This window comes from Trachypithecus francoisi, unplaced genomic scaffold (genome assembly GCF_009764315.1).
Source record: "Trachypithecus francoisi isolate TF-2019V2 unplaced genomic scaffold, Tfra_2.0 Lachesis_group15, whole genome shotgun sequence".
Taxonomy (NCBI): domain Eukaryota; kingdom Metazoa; phylum Chordata; class Mammalia; order Primates; family Cercopithecidae; genus Trachypithecus; species Trachypithecus francoisi.
This window is the reverse complement of record NW_022681460.1, coordinates 18,439,224-18,456,233: the sequence shown is the minus strand read 5'-3', so window position 1 is coordinate 18,456,233 and position 17,010 is coordinate 18,439,224. Positions and strand designations below refer to the sequence as shown.

General features: G+C 42.3%; 1 protein-coding gene and 1 long non-coding RNA gene across 5 annotated transcripts in view; both read left to right on the top strand.

Moving 5' to 3' along the window:
- Positions 1-4,090, top strand: part of MCM9 (minichromosome maintenance 9 homologous recombination repair factor) — a 124,422-nt gene extending 120,332 nt beyond the window's left edge. For all 4 annotated transcript variants that reach the window (XM_033234415.1, XM_033234412.1, XM_033234414.1 and 1 more), the window contains one exon: positions 1,249-4,090. In XM_033234415.1, coding sequence (XP_033090306.1) covers positions 1,249-1,380 — 132 coding nt within the window. In that variant the 3' untranslated portion in view covers positions 1,381-4,090. The remainder of the gene's footprint in view (positions 1-1,248) is intronic.
- Positions 4,091-7,576: 3,486 nt separating this feature from the next.
- LOC117096995 lies at positions 7,577-16,727 on the top strand. The gene is made up of 3 exons (XR_004442751.1): positions 7,577-8,613; positions 9,413-9,417; positions 16,676-16,727. It is a non-coding gene; the product is annotated as an uncharacterized LOC117096995 (long non-coding RNA).
- The last annotated feature ends 283 nt before the right edge of the window (positions 16,728-17,010 follow it).

Below are 17,010 nucleotides of genomic sequence, written 5' to 3'. Positions count from 1 at the left end.
GGGCTTAAAACTTAAATGATGGGTGCAGCAAACCACCATGGCACATGTACACATATGTAACAAACCTGCACATTCTGCACATGTATCCCAGAACTTAAAGTAAAATAAAAACAAAAGGAAAGTTGTCCTTCTGGCAATATTTCAGTTTCTAATATGCCCAAGATATTATGATTATCACTGAACATATCCTTCATTCATAGAAGGTAAATAGGTTTTAATTCTGTATCAAATTGAGAAAAGAGTAACTGCCCAGTACATATGTTTAAACATGCCTGGGCCTTGCAGGAAAGATTGTCACAGTTGCCTGGGGTGGTCTGCCATGAATATGAGTGTGGGAGGGGGCAGTGGGAGCACCAGTACAGAAGTATCATAGACTCTTGACTCCTGAGGAAGGTGACGGCTCAGATGCACTCAGTACCTCAACTAGGTAAAGAGATGTGAGACATAATAATCCTCAGTCTTTCTTTTTTTTTTTTTTTTTTTTTTTTTGAGACGGAGTCTTGCTCTGCCGCCCAGGCTGGAGTGCAGTGGCCGGCTCTCAGCTCACTGCAAGCTCCGCCTCCCGGGTTCAGGCCATTCTCCTGTCTCAGCCTCCCGAGTAGCTGGGACTACAGGCGCCAGCCTCGTCGCCCGGCTAGTTTTTTGTATTTTTTTTTTAGTAGAGACGGGGTTTCACCATATTAGCCAGGATGGTCTCAATCTCCTGACCTCGTGATCCGCCCGTCTCGTCCTCCCAAAGTGCTGGGATTACAGGCTTGAGCCACCGCGCCCGGCAATCCTCAGTCTTTCATTTTGGTTCCTTGATCTGCAAACTGACTACCAAGCAAGTTAACCAACAACCTACTTGGTCAGTAATCAGCTACTGTGCGGGTAGCAACAGGTGTGTCTTGTATTTGAACATTTAACGTGAGAGATAAAGCTGGATTTTACACTGATCTTCAAACAATCTTCAATGAATGAATTGGACTTTTGGAGAGATCACAAAATGTAAGCAAACCTCCCATTTCATTTTCTTTATTTTACTACAATTTTAGGTTAAATTAGTGTTTGTCTGAGTATGTAAATTGTATATTGATTTAAAAAAGGATTATTTCATTCTGCTGCTCTAGGAGGTTGTATTTGATATTAACTTAGAATTATGTGGAACTTAAATCTTTAAGATGGTATCTCAGAGACTGAAGAAATGAATAGGTTAGCACAAATTCTCTCCCCTTCAAGACATGTTTTATTTGTTTGTCTCTGCTACAGGTTACAGAATCAGAATGTGCACCAATCCCAACCACCGATATTGGAGGTGGAGACTACTCCAGGATCCTTGAGAAATGGTCCAGGGGAAGAATCAAACTTCAGAACTTCATCACAGCAGGAAATGAACTGTAGCACGCATATCTCCTCTCCTGGAGGCAGCCCCGAGGGAAGCCCAGTTCTACATCCCCCAGCGTATCTGGAGCCTAATAGATCAACAAGTAGGAAACATTCAGCTGAGCACAAAAATAGCAGAGATGACAGTTTAGATTGGTTTGATTTCATGGCAACTCATCAGAGTGAACCTAAAAACACTGTTCTTGTGTCTCCTCATCCCAAAACATCTGGAGAAAATATGGCTTCGAAAATCTCTAACAGCACATCTCAGGGTAAGGAGAAGAGTGAGCCAGGCCAAAGGAGCATAGTGGATGTTGAGTTGCTTCCATCACCAGGAGAGACAGGTGCTCCATGGAGGCCAGAAAATGTGGAGGGTAACAAGAAAAAAAGGCTAGCACTAGATTCTGAAGCAGTCTGTGCTGATAAACCAGACTCAGTACTGACTCATCATGTCCCTAGGAACCTGCAGAAGCTGTGCAAGGAGAGGGCCCAGAAGTTGTGCAGAAATAGTACCAGGGTGCCTGCACAGTGCACAGTCCCTTCCCATCCTCAGTCCACTCCTGTACATAGGCCAGACAGAATGCTGGACTCATCCAAAAGAAAGAGACCGAAATCCCTTGCGCAAGTGGAAGAGCCTGCAATTGAAAATGTTAAGCCTCCAGGTTCCCCTGTGGCCAAACTGGCAAAATTTACTTTCAAACAGAAATCAAAACTGATCCACTCCTTTGAAGATCACGGCCATGTGTCACCTGGTGCAACTAAAATAGCAGTTCATAGTCCTAAAATTTCCCAGCATAGAACAAGAGACACAGCCCTGCCAGTGAAGCATCCAGATAAGTTGACATCTACCCCAGGATACCGTATCTCTGATCAGCTGCAGGGTGAGACAAAGGAGGTGTCACAGCAGCCACCAGAGAAACACGGACGAAGAGAGAAGGTGATGTGTGCCCCTGAGAAGAGGATTATTCAGCCTGAATTCGAGCCTGGGAACGAGACTGGGTGTGCTCATCTTACTTGTGAGAGAGACAAAAAGGAAGAGGTTTCAGGCAGTAATAAAAGCGGCAAGGTTCATGCCTGCACATTAGCCAAATTGGCAAACTTCTGCTTTACTCCCCCATTGGAATCCAAATCCAAATCCCCTCCTCCTGAAAGGAAGAACCAAGGTGATAGAGGCCCAAGCTCCCCTCCTACAACCACAGCTCCCATGGGTGTCAGTAAAAGGAAATCTTTTCAGCTCCATAGGTCCACCGAGAAACTGATTGTTTCCAAAGAATCCCTCTTCACTTTACCAGAACTAGGTGATGAAGCATTTGATTGTGACTGGGATGAAGAGATGAGAAAAAAGTCATAATTGGGAAAAGCTTTCTGGTCAAATCTCACCTTCTCCAAATCCACAGAGCACCTTCAGGATATCAGTATGGTATTTATAAATGTACAGAGCGATTGGCCATGTTGAGGATCACTCTGAATACCAGCTTCCCCATAAGGCTTTCTAATTTCAGATTAATCTTCATGACTTAAAAAGTTGTATAATCAGTTGAGGCCAGTGTGATACCAGCAGCTGAGCTGAATTAATTATGTTGTGCTTAATTTTACAAATGGAGTACTTGCATTCCTGAAGCTGTTTCTGTTTTTTGTTTGTTGTTTTGTTTTTAAGGGGGAGAGGGTCTTCCCTTGATTAATTTTTTCTTTCATTCACTCAGGAACAAATACCAAGAAGATATCACTCATAAATCTAACAAGCCAGATGAACTCTTTTTTTTACTTTTTTTTTTTTTTTTTTTTTGTATTTTCACCTGGGATGGGCTAAGTACAGTGAATATAATAATCATTTGGATGATTTGGCAAAATCAGACTATTTTTCTAGTATTATTTTTGTGTTGATTTGTGTGGATCAGGTTAAATGTGACTAATGCTTTTCTGTCTTTGAGAGGCATCCTTACAATTCCATGATGATCTTAAAGATCTAGCAGCTGGTCAAACAGTGCCTTTCTGAAGTGCTGACCTTCTGAGTTGTCCTTTCTTTCTTGAACCGACATTTTGTGCTTCAGATTCTTTTTACTCTTGAGGACCTACCTTCAGCCAAGTAAAATACTGTGATTAGAAGAAGAGAGAGTATGGGCCAGGCACAGTGACTCACTCCTGTAGGCCCAGCTACTCGGGAGGCTGAGGCAGGAGGATTGCTTAAGCCCAGGAGCTCAGGGTTACAGTGAGCTGTGGTCACGCCACTGTATTCCAGCCTGGGTGACAGAGCGAGATCCTATCTCTAAAAATAAAATAAATGAAGAAGAGAGAGTATGTGGTAGTCTCAATCAAACATCATGTCTCAGCTACCCAGCTGGTTAATATGGAAATGTGAGTCCTACTAAGTTGTGATTCACTTGTCTTTAAAACCAAGGAAATTATGTACTGTTTTTGGTAAGAACAGATAACCTCAAGCTTTGTCTTTCTATGTGCTTTTAAAATCACTTATTCCTTTGGATTCTAATAAGGGTTATTAGGATTCTATAATTATGGACTTTCTCTTCTGAAGTGTGAATTTGTAACCGGATTGTTTAATTGTCAAAGGGACTTTCGGACATAGAATACTCAAAACTATATGTATTTTGTTTAATTTTCACTTCATTAAATTCATGCAAAGAAAACAAATTTAGAAAATCCAGTTTTTCTTAAGCATTTAAACATTCTAAAATTCACTAATAAAATTTTCTGAAAAATGTTAAACTGTAAGTACAAGTTTAGTGTGACTGAGTCTTGAAATGATTGGCCATAATGAGTATCATTCTCTGAAGTTTGAAACCCCTTAAACAGCTGATAAAAGACATGCATAAACAACGATTATAAAATGTATTATTTCTGCACCTGTTTAATAACTTCCCAGTATACTATGATTCTTATTATATTCCTAATCTTTCAGCTTTATTGCTTTCCTGGGTTTCAGTGTTCTTACTAGAACTAAAGGAAAAGGAATGGAAATGGGTTTTTGACCAGTTGAATCTTGATCTGGGCGTGGTCTGATTATTTAGATAAGGGTGACTCAAACCTAAGCCACAGTGTGGAGCTGACTTTTTTTAATAGTACATTTTTAAGTCCGTTTCTTAGTAACTTTTGTCTGAAGCTTGGTATCTTTGGCAGTATTTATGTATTAGGGTTTGCATGGCGGACAGTACCTAACGTACTGGCATGTCATTAGGGTATTTTGATCTGTTATGTTGTTTAAAATATTTGTATTATTTATTGGGAATTTTGGTTTTAGAGGTTTCAATTTTAGTGATGAGAGATTTAATTTTCATAGTTACCTTGTCTCTTCAGGACACCGAGTAATTCATATTTTAAATTACATGTTGAATTGTCTGTCTTCCTTGGTCATTGCATGTGACTGCCGATGCCACCTTGTACCTGGTTATAATTTGTGCCTACCATGCATCCTATTATTTTGTGCTAATCAATTAATCCATTTTCCATTTTAGTACCATTTGTCAAGATTTGGCCAAATCACCAGTTCCATATGTTTATTCTTTGGTACTTACCCAGATAGAAATAACTGCATACCTAAATATTTTAAATAGACATAATTATTGGAAGAAATAAAATACCCAGTACATATTGAATATCCCTTATCTGAAATGCTTAGGTCTGGAAATGTTTTGGATTTTGGATTTTTTTGGATTTTGGAATATTTGCACTATACTTAGTGGTTGAGCATTCCAAATCTGAAAACCCAAAATCCAGAATGCCGCAGTGAGCATGTCCTTTGAGCATCATGTCAGTACTCACAAAGTTTTGGATTTGGGATTTTTCAATTAGGGATATGCAACCTGTATAAACATTCTTCTTACTAAAATGTTAAACTTCTATCACGGATTGTTATGTGTTATAACTGCCTCACTGTGCTTATATTTAATGCTCAGTCTCACAGCTTGGTCACAGTCCCTTTATGTTGACCTGAATGTCCTTTTAGCATTCTGATGCTTCTATAAAAGCATCCATGCTATCTGAAAACAACAGGATGTTCCATACCCATTTTGATTTCTTCATGCTCCATGTTATGGAATCAGCCATCCCCAAGGCACTCTGTTTCCTTCGAAGGTCAGTAGTGTTAGAGACCAAACTCTAGGCCTCAGGTCTCCTGTGCAGGAGAGTCACAATGGGCAAAAATTCTTCCACTGCTGTTGGGTCAAGTTTAGTAGGTTCAGAGATGGAAAATGTTCTGATGTCCTGAGGTCACGTTTTATCCTGCTGTGTCCTACTTTTCTTGTAGATGTGATTTCATGATGACTAAAACTTTCTCTTCTTTGGTCTTTAATGTATGTATCAAGGAAGCACATGGGTTGTCTTGGGGGAATATGAACAGTCTGACAGATCACACTTCTGTTCAATAAAGAGAGGTGTAAAAAATAACCTTTGGCCGGGTGTGGTGGCTCACACCTGTAATCCCTGCACTTTGGGAGGCTGACGTGGGTGGATCACTTGAGGTCAGGAGTTCGAGACCATTCTGGCCAACGTGGTGAAACCCCTTCTCTACTAAAAATACAAAAATTAGTTGGGCGTGGTGGCGGGTGCCTGTAATCCCAGCTACTCAGGAGACTGAGGCAGGAGAATCACTTGAACCTGGGAGGCAGAGGTTGCAGTGAGCCAAGATCACACCACTGCACTCCAGCCTGGGTGACAGAGTAAAACCCTGTCTCAAAAACAAACAAAAACTCTTTAATTCTGAATCAAGTTGCCAAAATATTTTGATTTCAGTCCCAATGTACTTCTTGAAAACATTTTAATAATGTAAAATTACCTAAACACAATAAAAACTATAATTTTGTGAGAAGACTAAACCAGAATTTAAATTCTATTGTAACTATATGAGATAATGGAATTTCTGATACTGTAAAAGATTAATTTTCAGTGCATATGTAGTATTCTAAAATTTATAATAGAAATTTTATTGTAATTTTTGTTGTCTTATAGAAATATGAGCAAAACAAACATATTATTCTGGTATCTTTAACTCTGTGGCTTAATGCAAATTTTAAACTTTTTTTGAAGGTGTACCAAAACATTAAACATTTATTCTTGGTTGACAAATTTTAATTCTAACGAACCTACACATTCTCTAGGCATGCTTGATTTCTGTTCCTTCTCCATGTGCTTAACTTTCTGCTTAATCAATGGAATGCTAGAGAAAATCCTAGGTTAACTGCAGAGAGCTAGCCTTTAGCCAGTTCACAATATTTAGGAGTTCAGAAACTATCCAACCTTGAATTCTAGGTCACTAGAGACTTCCTGGGACCAGGTGAACCTTCCAGATGCAACTTATCAAACAACCAGGTTCCAAACCTATTAACATCACAGTGTAGGAAGCTAAGCCAGTGCATCTTCTCAGTGTTCAAAATCATCCTCTGAGCTTGCTTTCCTTATTAACGTTCAAGAAAGATAAAAGCCCCCTGGCTCACATTAGTACCCACTCCAGTTGGGGTGTTCCTGTCAGTGTTCTGTCTTGCATGTGACATGGTCTATATGCAGGTATAAGGGGAGGTATAAGGGGAGCCATTACCCACACACATCCTCTTCACTGTCACTCAGAGGACATGTACAGGAAGTGGTGGCAACTGCCTCTTATGACACACTCTCAGTAGTTCTTGTATCTGTTCCACTGCCACACCTCTTCCTTAAAGGCTTGAAAATGCATCTAAAGGTAATATTTGTAATAAAAGTGAACTTGACAAATATTAAACTAAATTTAACAAAATTGTGTCTGTGAATACTCTGGTGCAAGATACAGTTTAAGGGAGGAAATGAGATATACACACTGGGCCAGGACTTACCAAGAAATATTGAGTAATTTCTATATATTGTGAATGCAAATTATTTTTAGGCCACTCTTCTTTATGTTTAGTTGGAATCGTAATGCCTTGGTGGAGGTGAACTGACAGAAAGCAAGCATGTGTATCAGATGTGTTTTTATGTGGGAACAAACTTGGTTTAACTTACAGTTTTCATGATAAGCCAAACTAATGCTGGAATATTGCTTACTATTTTGAGATTGAACTTTTTCAGTGCTCAATAATACATAGACTGCTAGGCGGGTGGATTACTTGATGTCAGGCGTTTGAGACTAGCCTGGTCAATATGGTGAAACCCCGCCTCTACTAAAAATACAAAAATTAGTGGGGTGTGGTGGCATGCTGCTGTAGACCCAGCTACTTGGGAGGCTGAGGCAGGAAAATCACTTGAATCCGGGAGGTGGAGGTTGCAGTGAGCTGAGATTGTGTCACTGCTCTCCCTCCTGGGCGACAGAGTGAGACTCCATCTCAAATTAAAAAAAAAAAAAAAAATGCATAGACTGGGTAATAGAACAAAACTAAGAACCAGGCGAATTGGGTTCTAAAACTAGCCAACAGTGTGGCTTTGCCATCTTCAGTGGTCTTGTCCATAAAGGCTGAGGATCAGGCCTATCTATTATATATTGCCGAGAAAAGGAAACCCTCAGAAGCTAGCTGAAATAAAGGCAAGTTTGCTGTAGGGATACAGCAGGGAGTCTCATTAAGGATGGGAAACAAAGTCTCACCAGGCCACATGGGCCCAGAACTGGAAAGTCAGGACTGAAACTGTTCCCTCAGCCTCTCCTGGGTCCTCAAGGTCCCGTGTTGTTGCCTCTCTCAATGAGTGTGTTCCAGTTTCCTGTTCCTCCCAGCAGCCCCACGCTCTGTGCTCACTCAAGGCTTATCTGCTCCAGCTACCCTCTGGCTTTTGAACTACTTTGGGGCCTGGCTCCAGCTGTGACTTTCTCTGACCTTGCCAGATGATGCCCACCTTCGTCTTTCTGTTTCAAGCTTTTTAGTTCAGATTCTTGGTGGGTTCATCTTGGCTCGAAAGGGAGTAGAGGGTAGGGAGGGACGGTCTCAGAGGGTGGAGTGGGAGACAGTGATTGGCCAGTCTGCCACATCTCTATCTCCCTGGAGTTTTTGGTTGTAGGTTCTATAATTATACCACTTCTATTGATTCTATTGTAATGACTGAATTAAGAGAGCTTTAAGGCACTTGGGTCATCTTTCCCAAGGAGCTATGTAAATTCCTGACCTGACAGCAGCTAGGTGCCTTACAGTGATCGCAAGCCCCTTTTGGCTATACGAGAAGTGCAGCTTAGGCCACAGGCCACAGAGGGAGCTATTTATTGTGTCACTAGTTATCAAACTTCCATTTTCCTGTCTATAAATTGCTCACCATAACTACAGCATAGCTGTTAAAAATACTTAAGTGAAAGTCAAAGTAGATGGGAGTATGTGAAGAGTATTACTCTGAAATATGTTTAGGAATATTCTCTGTGGTTAAGAGAGACATATATTATTTTCCAGATTTTCAACTTTACAATTGCCAATAAAACAGGGACTAGATCCAGTATGAGGAGAGGAAAATACAAAAGTGTCTTAGGCCTGCTTTAATCCTATTTAAAACTGTAGAGAAATGATAGTCAAGAATAATTTTAAACTGAGGAGTAATGCAATTTTGACCTCTAGTCTTACTTTGTCACTGTGGGAAATTAAGTTGCTTTTTCAGTAGGAGAATTAAAGCTATTTTGAGGGATCTTGCTGCCTTTGAGGGGGCTCTGTGAATGGGGAAGTGACGCTGTTGCCTGGGGCACAGTACATCCCTGGAGAGACTCCCTTGTTGATAGACTTTGCCCCTAAGAACTAGTGAAAGTGGAAAGAAAATTGTACAACATGATCCATCCTGAACGAAAAGGTCCCTGCCAGACACTGTCCAGTTGTTTATCTTCCCAGTAATCATTACTTCTTCATAAAGGTTACAAAAGCAATGAAATTTTTATTTTAAGTACTTATTTGCCCCCAATGAAATTTTAGTTACAACATAACAGTAATATCAATCATCATAAGATTAGTACTTAAGGTTTTCAAGACATATTTAATATATGACAACATTAATATTCACACAACCAGTACTATTTATAGTTCAGGTGATACCCTATTTTACAAATGAGAGAAAAGCTCCAACATTTAAATTATTTTTCTAAAAATGTCTTTCTACTTGAACGAAGATGAGGTTCTGGAACACATGCTTCTTAACTCCTTCCCTCACTTATTGTTCCACTGAAAATAATATATATTCATAAAGGGTAAAAGTTATCTATTTTGGTTGTTTGCTATGTGCTAGTTATTTGCCTAGCATTTTTCAAGTCTTGTTTAATCCTCACAACAGTCTATGGCATAGGTAATATTATCCTCATTTTACAGATTAGGTAATTGCATCTTAGAGACACTCAATAACTTGACCAAAGTTACATTACTAGCCAATGATGTGATGCCTATGTTAATTCATAAAGTGAGAGGAAAGTATTACCTACAAGAAACTCTTCACTTTGCCTGGCGCTTCATCTGCCTCCCACCGTCACACATTCACCTCTGCTACAGTCTGCACCGTGTGTCCTGCCTTCTCCCCATTACAAGACATCGGTTATCCATGCTGTAGCCTAAGAAAGCCTTCCACCTGCCTACCAGATCCCATCCCCTTTGCACCTCATTCCTCCGAGACATGGGTCCAGCAATTCTCTCTGCACTCCTGCTTTATCAGTGTACCCCTCCCACCAGCAGACAAACATCTTGGTATCTGTCCCATCTTAAACACACCTCTCTAGACCCTACTTCCCTCTTTTAGCAAAACTTTAGAGGAGTTGGCTCTTCCGCTTGTCTCCAATTCTTCTCTCCTGAACCCACTCCAATGGGTTTTTGCCATTACCACTGCATGGAAACTCCTATCAGGGTCATCACTGACCTTCAGTGCTCAATTTGCAGTCCTTATCTTACTTAATTCTCCACAGTTGATTACTTTCCCCTCCCCGAAATCCTGTGTCACTTGGTTTACAGGACATTATATGCCTGTGATTTTCCTTACTAATCTCTTGTAGCCTCCCCAGCTTTTCCACTCCTTACCCAGTTTTCTCCATGTCTCTCGGATCTTGAATGTTTGAGTGACTCAGGGCCCTTGCTATTCTCTTTGAATCTTCAGGCCCTCAGCACCCACCTTACCTGGTGGCTTATTTCCTGAACTCCAGACTCCTATATCTAACTCCTATTCAGTATTTCTACTTAAGTGTCTAAAGACCATCTCAGCCTCAGCCTATTCCAGATTATACTGCTGCTGTCATTCTCCTGAACTTGCTCCTTTCCCAGGCTGATCCATCGTGGTAAGTTAAATGGAGACTTGATCCTTCCAGTTGCTTAGGCCAAAAACTTGTCATCTTTGACAATTTACTTTCTGTTATTCCTCACATTCAATTTGTTAAAAAATTCCATGGCATCTCTATTAAAAATATATCCAGGAGCCGATCACTTCTTCCACAGTTACTGTATCACACCCGTTCAAGTCACCATTATTTCTTGCTCTGCCACTCCGCCTCCCTACAGGCCATTCCCAGCACGGTAGTCAGTGATCCTGTTCATAGGTAAAGTCAGGTCATGTTGCTTATCTCAAACCCTCTATCAGCCCATCTCACTCTGGGTAAAAGCCAAAGTCTTTATAATGATCTCTAAGGCCCTACTTGTCTGGCCACCTACTACCTCTGACATTGCACACCAACCTCCTGGCTGGCGCTGTAATATTCCAGACGTGATCTAGCCTCAGGGCCATTTTACTTGCCGTTCCATCTGTGTAGACTCTGTTCCCCTGAGTTATCAGGGAATCACACCCTCACATTCATCAAGACTTTGTGAAAATGGTGGGGAGTGGTGGCTCATACCTGTAATCCCAGCATTTTGGGAGGCTGAGACAGGTGGATTACCTAAGGTCAGAAGTTCAAGACCAGCCCAACATGGTGAAACCCCATCTCTCCCAAAAATACAAAAATTAGCCAGACGTGGTGGTGCACACTTGTAATCCCTCCTACCCAGGAGGCTGAGGCAGGAGAATTGCTTGAACCTGGGAGGCAGAGGTTGCAGTGAGCCAAGATCGAGTTCTAGCCTGGGCAACAGAGTGAGACTCTTTAAAAAAAAAATTTTAAAAGACTTTATGAAAATGTCATCTCTCAGTGATGCGTAACCTACTGAAAATTGCAAAACATTCCTCCTCTTATCCAATTTATCATAGCATTTTCACCATCTCGTATAAAAGTTATTATTTTATTGTCCTAGGTACTAACCAAGGGTGAGGGAAATGGAGAATGGATAGTAGAGGAAAGAGATGACATCAGTTGCGCCTTCCAGATCAGCTGCCGTGGTGGAGGCTGTGGCTCATGCCACATCCGGCACAGTACCTGCAGTTGGCACTGCTAGTTGGTGGAGCTTGGGGTACTCTACTAACGTCTTCCAGAATCTATCTGATTTGTGTAGGGGTCAGACTAATGAATTACATTTGCTGGGGACTACCACTCTGCTTCCTTTAGGTTTTTAAGGGTGGCACTAACTTCTGCTGTTTGCCTCAGGAAGTTTTTAATTTGCAGTCTTGCCCAGAGGAATGTGTGGAGGCAGCTTGAGAGTTCTTTCCCACTGTGATAGCTTTTGCCACAGGCCAAAGAGCCAATCTGAGCATGGGAGTGTTCTGCCAACTCCACCTATTGTCCATTTCAGTTATACTTTCAAGGATCGGGGACATAACCACTGGCCTTTCCTCCAGTCAGTGGGCTCTGAGTCCAAAAACTGGTTCAGGTATGGAAGTTGGTTAAAAAACTGTGACTTTTTTTTTTTTTTTTTTTTTTTTAATCGAGATGGAGTCTCACTCTGTCACCCAGGCTGGAGTGCAGTGGCATGATATTGGCTCACTGCAATCTCTACCTCCCAGGTTCAAGCGATTCTCATGCCTCAGCCTCCAGAGTAGCTGGGATTACAGGCCTGCACCACTGCGCCCAGCTAATTTTTTTGTTGTTGTTGTTGTTAGGAACGGGGTTTCACCATGTTGGCCAGGCTGGAAGAATTGTGACTTTTCAGTGGCAGAACTGCCCTCAGCCGCCTCCTTTCTTGGGACGGTATTGATTAGGGGCCTTGTTAAAAAACAGATTGTTGGCCCTACCCCTGGAGTTTCTAATCCAGTAGCTCTGGACTGGGGCCTGAGAACTGATGTTTCTCTCAATTTCTCAGATGGTACTGAAGATGCTGGCAGGGAACTGCATTTCGAGACCACTGGTACAGATTCTGCAATACCCTTGTTGACTTCCCTTCTGTCTTGCCTCTAGGGATTCTAGCCATTTCTATAGATCTCTGCGAGTCCATTGCCCTACCTGCCACTCTGACCTTGTGGCTTATTGAAACATTTGCTTCTACCTTGCACCTGACACTTAAGCATTGTCACCTGGTCTCTGTTTTATTGTGGGACCGTCTCTCTCCATATTGACCAATCATTAGGCGTGGGCTGCCCCGGGGAAGGGGATATGGCTTTGGGCTGGGACTCTCTCCAGCTGAAGGCAGTCTCTGGAGGGTGCTTCAGCTGTGAGCTGTCAGCTGCCAACACTCTCAGCAGCTGGAAAACGTGGGCTCATCAATCTTCAACTGGAAATGTGGGCAGTGCACCTCAGCATCTATCCACATCTGTCTCAGGCCAAGATGGGAGTGAGAGGAATGGGGTACTTGCCTCGGGCACAGAATTTAAGGGGACACCAAAACATTCAGTAATCAAGATAAATAATTTGGCACAATATTTTTAAAAAACACAAAAACAAATTCATGATGAACAGATTATCGCATTTTTAAATAAAAGATAAGATCAATGTTCCTGATTTCTCCTTTTGCCTTTGGGCTCCAATGTGGCTAGCATGGCATGTCTTCTCAGGCTGCACGAGGGCGGGGCTTTTGCCTGCTTTGCTCACTGATGTACCCCCAGTGATTAGTGGTGTGTCTGGGCATAGTAAGTGTCCAATAAATATTTGTTGAATGAGACATTTAAAATATTTGAGGGAAGAATTACCATTCAGCTACATTTGTCATTTCTCATTTCTTTCTTTTTCCCAGCTTTTCCCACTAGTGTTGACCGAACACAAGAGGCTGTTTTCACATTAGAGTCAGACTTGAGAGGGAGCCATGTGTGACTTAGGGAAAATACCTGGTCAAAACAGGATGCAGTTCACTATAAAGGGCAATTGTGAGGAGTGAATGCTTAAAAATATTTTTTCTTTTTTTATTTTAGAGACAGAGTCTCGTCCTGTCTCCCAGGCTGGACTGCAGTGTCACAATCATAGCTTACTACGGTTTTGAAGTACTGGGCTCAAATGATCCTCCCACCTCAGCCTCCCAAGTAGGTAGGACTTGGGAGACCGAGGCAAGAGACGCACGCTACCACGTCTGGCTCATTTAAAAAATTGTATTGTAGAGACAGTTTCTTACTATGTTGTCCAGGCTAGTCTTGAACCGCTAGCCTCAAGCAGTCCTCTCACCTCGGCCTCCCAAAGTGCTAGGATGACAGGCATGAGCCACCATGCCTGGCCTAAAGATAACTTCTTAATTGATTTCATTGTCAGATTTAATGGATCTATGTAGTGTGCTTCATTGTACTAACTATACTCGGCCTCCCAAAGTGCTAGGATGACAGGCATGAGCCACCATGCCTGGCCTAAAGATAACTTCTTAATTGATTTCATTGTCAGATTTAATGGATCTATGTAGTGTGCTTCATTGTACTAACTATAACTATTGTCAGCTTGTATAATTATGAAGTAAGAGTGTTTTTTAAATGCTCAAAAATCACCCTGCCCCCAAGTAGAGATGGGTTTCGAATTCCAGGACCAAAAGTGGAACAGAAAGCCGTGGTATAGAGTGGGAAGTGTAATGGTCAGCAGGTGTGCCCTCCCTCACCCCCTGCCCTCACGCCCACCATGCTCCCTGTTTCAGTGGGATAGAGGGCAACCCTGAGGGAAGCTCAGAGGCAGAGGTTAGTAGGTAGAGCACCTTCTGGGGTAGATGGCAGCATTTTGGCACGTGATGCTGGAAGAGGATGTGGCCGGAGCTGCCAGGCACTGAATCCAGCAAGTTCTCTCCCTACTGGGGGGCCTGTTGTCACCACATCCTACCTTCCTTGCACCCAGAGCCAATTCTAACTTGTTTTTTAAGCCAATGAAAGGAACCTGGGACTGGGAGTGGTGGCTCACGCCTGTAATCCCAGCACTGGGAGATGGAGGCGGGTGGATCACCTGAGGTCAGGAGTTCAAGACCAGCCTGGCCAACATGGCAAAACCCTCTCTCTACTAAAAATACAAAAATTAGCTGGGCGTGATGGTGGGCGCCTGTAATCCCAGCTACTCGGGAGGGTGAGGCAGGAGAATCACTTGAACCCAGGAGGCGGAGATTGCAGTAAGCCGAGATTGTACCACTGCACTCAAGTCTGGGCAACGGAGAGAGACTCCGTCAAAAAAAGAAAAAAAAAAAAGGAACTTGGGAGTCTCCGGGATAGATAAGAAGGTCAGTGGGTTAAAGACAACTCCCATTAACTATAGAAAAATGAGACTGTGTCCCGCCAAGATTAGAGACGTATCTTCTCTCGCAGGAGGGCAGGGCTTTTGTCTGTTTTGCTCACTAGTGCAACCCAGTAAGTGTCCGATTTGATCCCAGGGTCAAATCTCCAATGTCATTTAAAAAACGGAGCAAAACCTGCCAAATACCAATTTAGACCTGAGAAATCTCGGAATCCGGTGAGCTGAGTAGTCTTGCCCCTCTCTGGAGCAAGAGCAGAATACGAAGACTGCTGGGGTGTTGCTTGGCCTTAACGGAGTGTAAGGACCACAGTCCTCCCAGGCTTAGGGAGACCTGGGGGAGTCCACGGTGGTGAAGATGTGGGAGGGTGGGGGAAGTGACTGGGACTGAGCACCCGCTGTGTGCTAGGCATCATATTAGACACTTGGTGTACACACACACACACACACACACATACATAGAATAGTCATGTACCATACGTTTCTGTCAACAATGGGGCACATTTACCATGGTGCTGTCATAAGACTGTAACAGAGCTGAAAATTTCCTGTCACTTAGAGATGTCTTGATGATCCTGACCCTGTATAGGCCTGGGCTAATGTGTATTTGTCTCTTTGTTTTTAACAAAACAGCTTAAAAAGTTAAAAAAAAAAAAATTAAAAACCTTATGGAATAAAGATATAAGGAAAAGTATTTTTGTACACTCTACAATGTATGTTTTAAGTTAACGTTATTACAAAAGTCAAAAATTTTAAAGTTTAGAAAGGAAAAAATTTACAATAAGCTAAAATTTATTGTTGAAGAATGAATATATATATATATATATATATATATATATATAATTTTTTTGGAGACAGGATCTTGCTCTGTTGCCCAGGCTGGAGAGCAGTGGTGTGACCATCGCTCGCTGTAGCCTCGAATTCTTGGGCTAAAGCGACCCTCCTCCCTCCCAAGTAGCTAAGACTAAAGGCACACAGCACCTTGCCTGTCTAAGTTTTAGTTTATTTGTAGGAATGGGATCTAACTATGTTGCCCAGGCTGGTCAAATTCCTGGCTTAAAATGATCCTCCAAAGTATTGGGATTACAGGCATGAGCCACCACATCTGACTCAGAAAAATATTTTTAAAACAAATGTAGTGTAGCCTAAGTACACAGCGTTTATAAAGTCGCAGTCGTGTATGGTAATGTCCTAAGTCAACATTCATTCAGCCCTCACCCACTCACTCACCGAGAGCAACTTTTAATCCTATAGGCTCTTTTCATGGTAAGTGCCCTATACGATTGTGCCATTTTTATCTTTTATATGGTATTTATACTGTACCTTTTCTGTGTTGAGGTATATTTAGAGACACAAATACTTATTTGTGTTACAATTGCCCACACTATTCAGTGCAGTAACATGCTGTACAGGTATGTAGCCGAGGAGCAATAGACTATGCCATAAAGCCTAAGTGTGTAGCAGGCTATACATGTAGGTTTGTATAAGTGCATTCTATGATGTTTGCACAAAGATGAATTGCCTAATGATGCATATTTCAAAATGCATCCCCAACGCTAAGTGACACATGACTGTATGTGTATAATAGATACAAGATATACGGACAGATACTTTTAGTTCTCATAGCAATTCTGTGAGAAAGGTATCATTAGCCCTGCTTTACAGATGAAAACAGGATCAGTGGGGCTCAGTGAATCTTCTAGGTCACACAGCTAATACATACATTGCAGTGGAGCTGTAACTGTTTGGTTCCAAAGCCTGTGTTCCATCAACCGTCTTAGGACAGCTCCCAAAAGAAATGTGACTGTCAGGGCAAAGGCAGGGCATGACCGAGCAGCCGAAGTGATACCGTTTCTTGCTGCATCTCCCATTCACTCATTGTTTGCTTCCAGAAAGAAAAGTGTAGGGCAGCCGGGCGCGGTGGCTCAAGCCTGTAATCCCAGCACTTTGGGAGGCCGAGACGGCGGATCACGAGGTCAGAGATCGAGACCATCCTGGCTAACATGGTGAAACCCGTCTCTACTAAAAAATACAAAAAAAAACTAGCCGGGCGACATGGCGGGCGCCTGTAGTCCAGCTGCTTGGGAGGCTGAGGCAGGAGAATGGTGTAAACCCAGGAGGCGGAGCTTGCAGTGAGCTGAGACCCGGCCACTGCACTCCAGCCTGGGCGGCAGAGCGAGACTCCGTCTCAAAAAAAAAAAAAAAAAAAGAAAAGTGTAGGGCAGCCCTTTCCTGATGTGTACTAA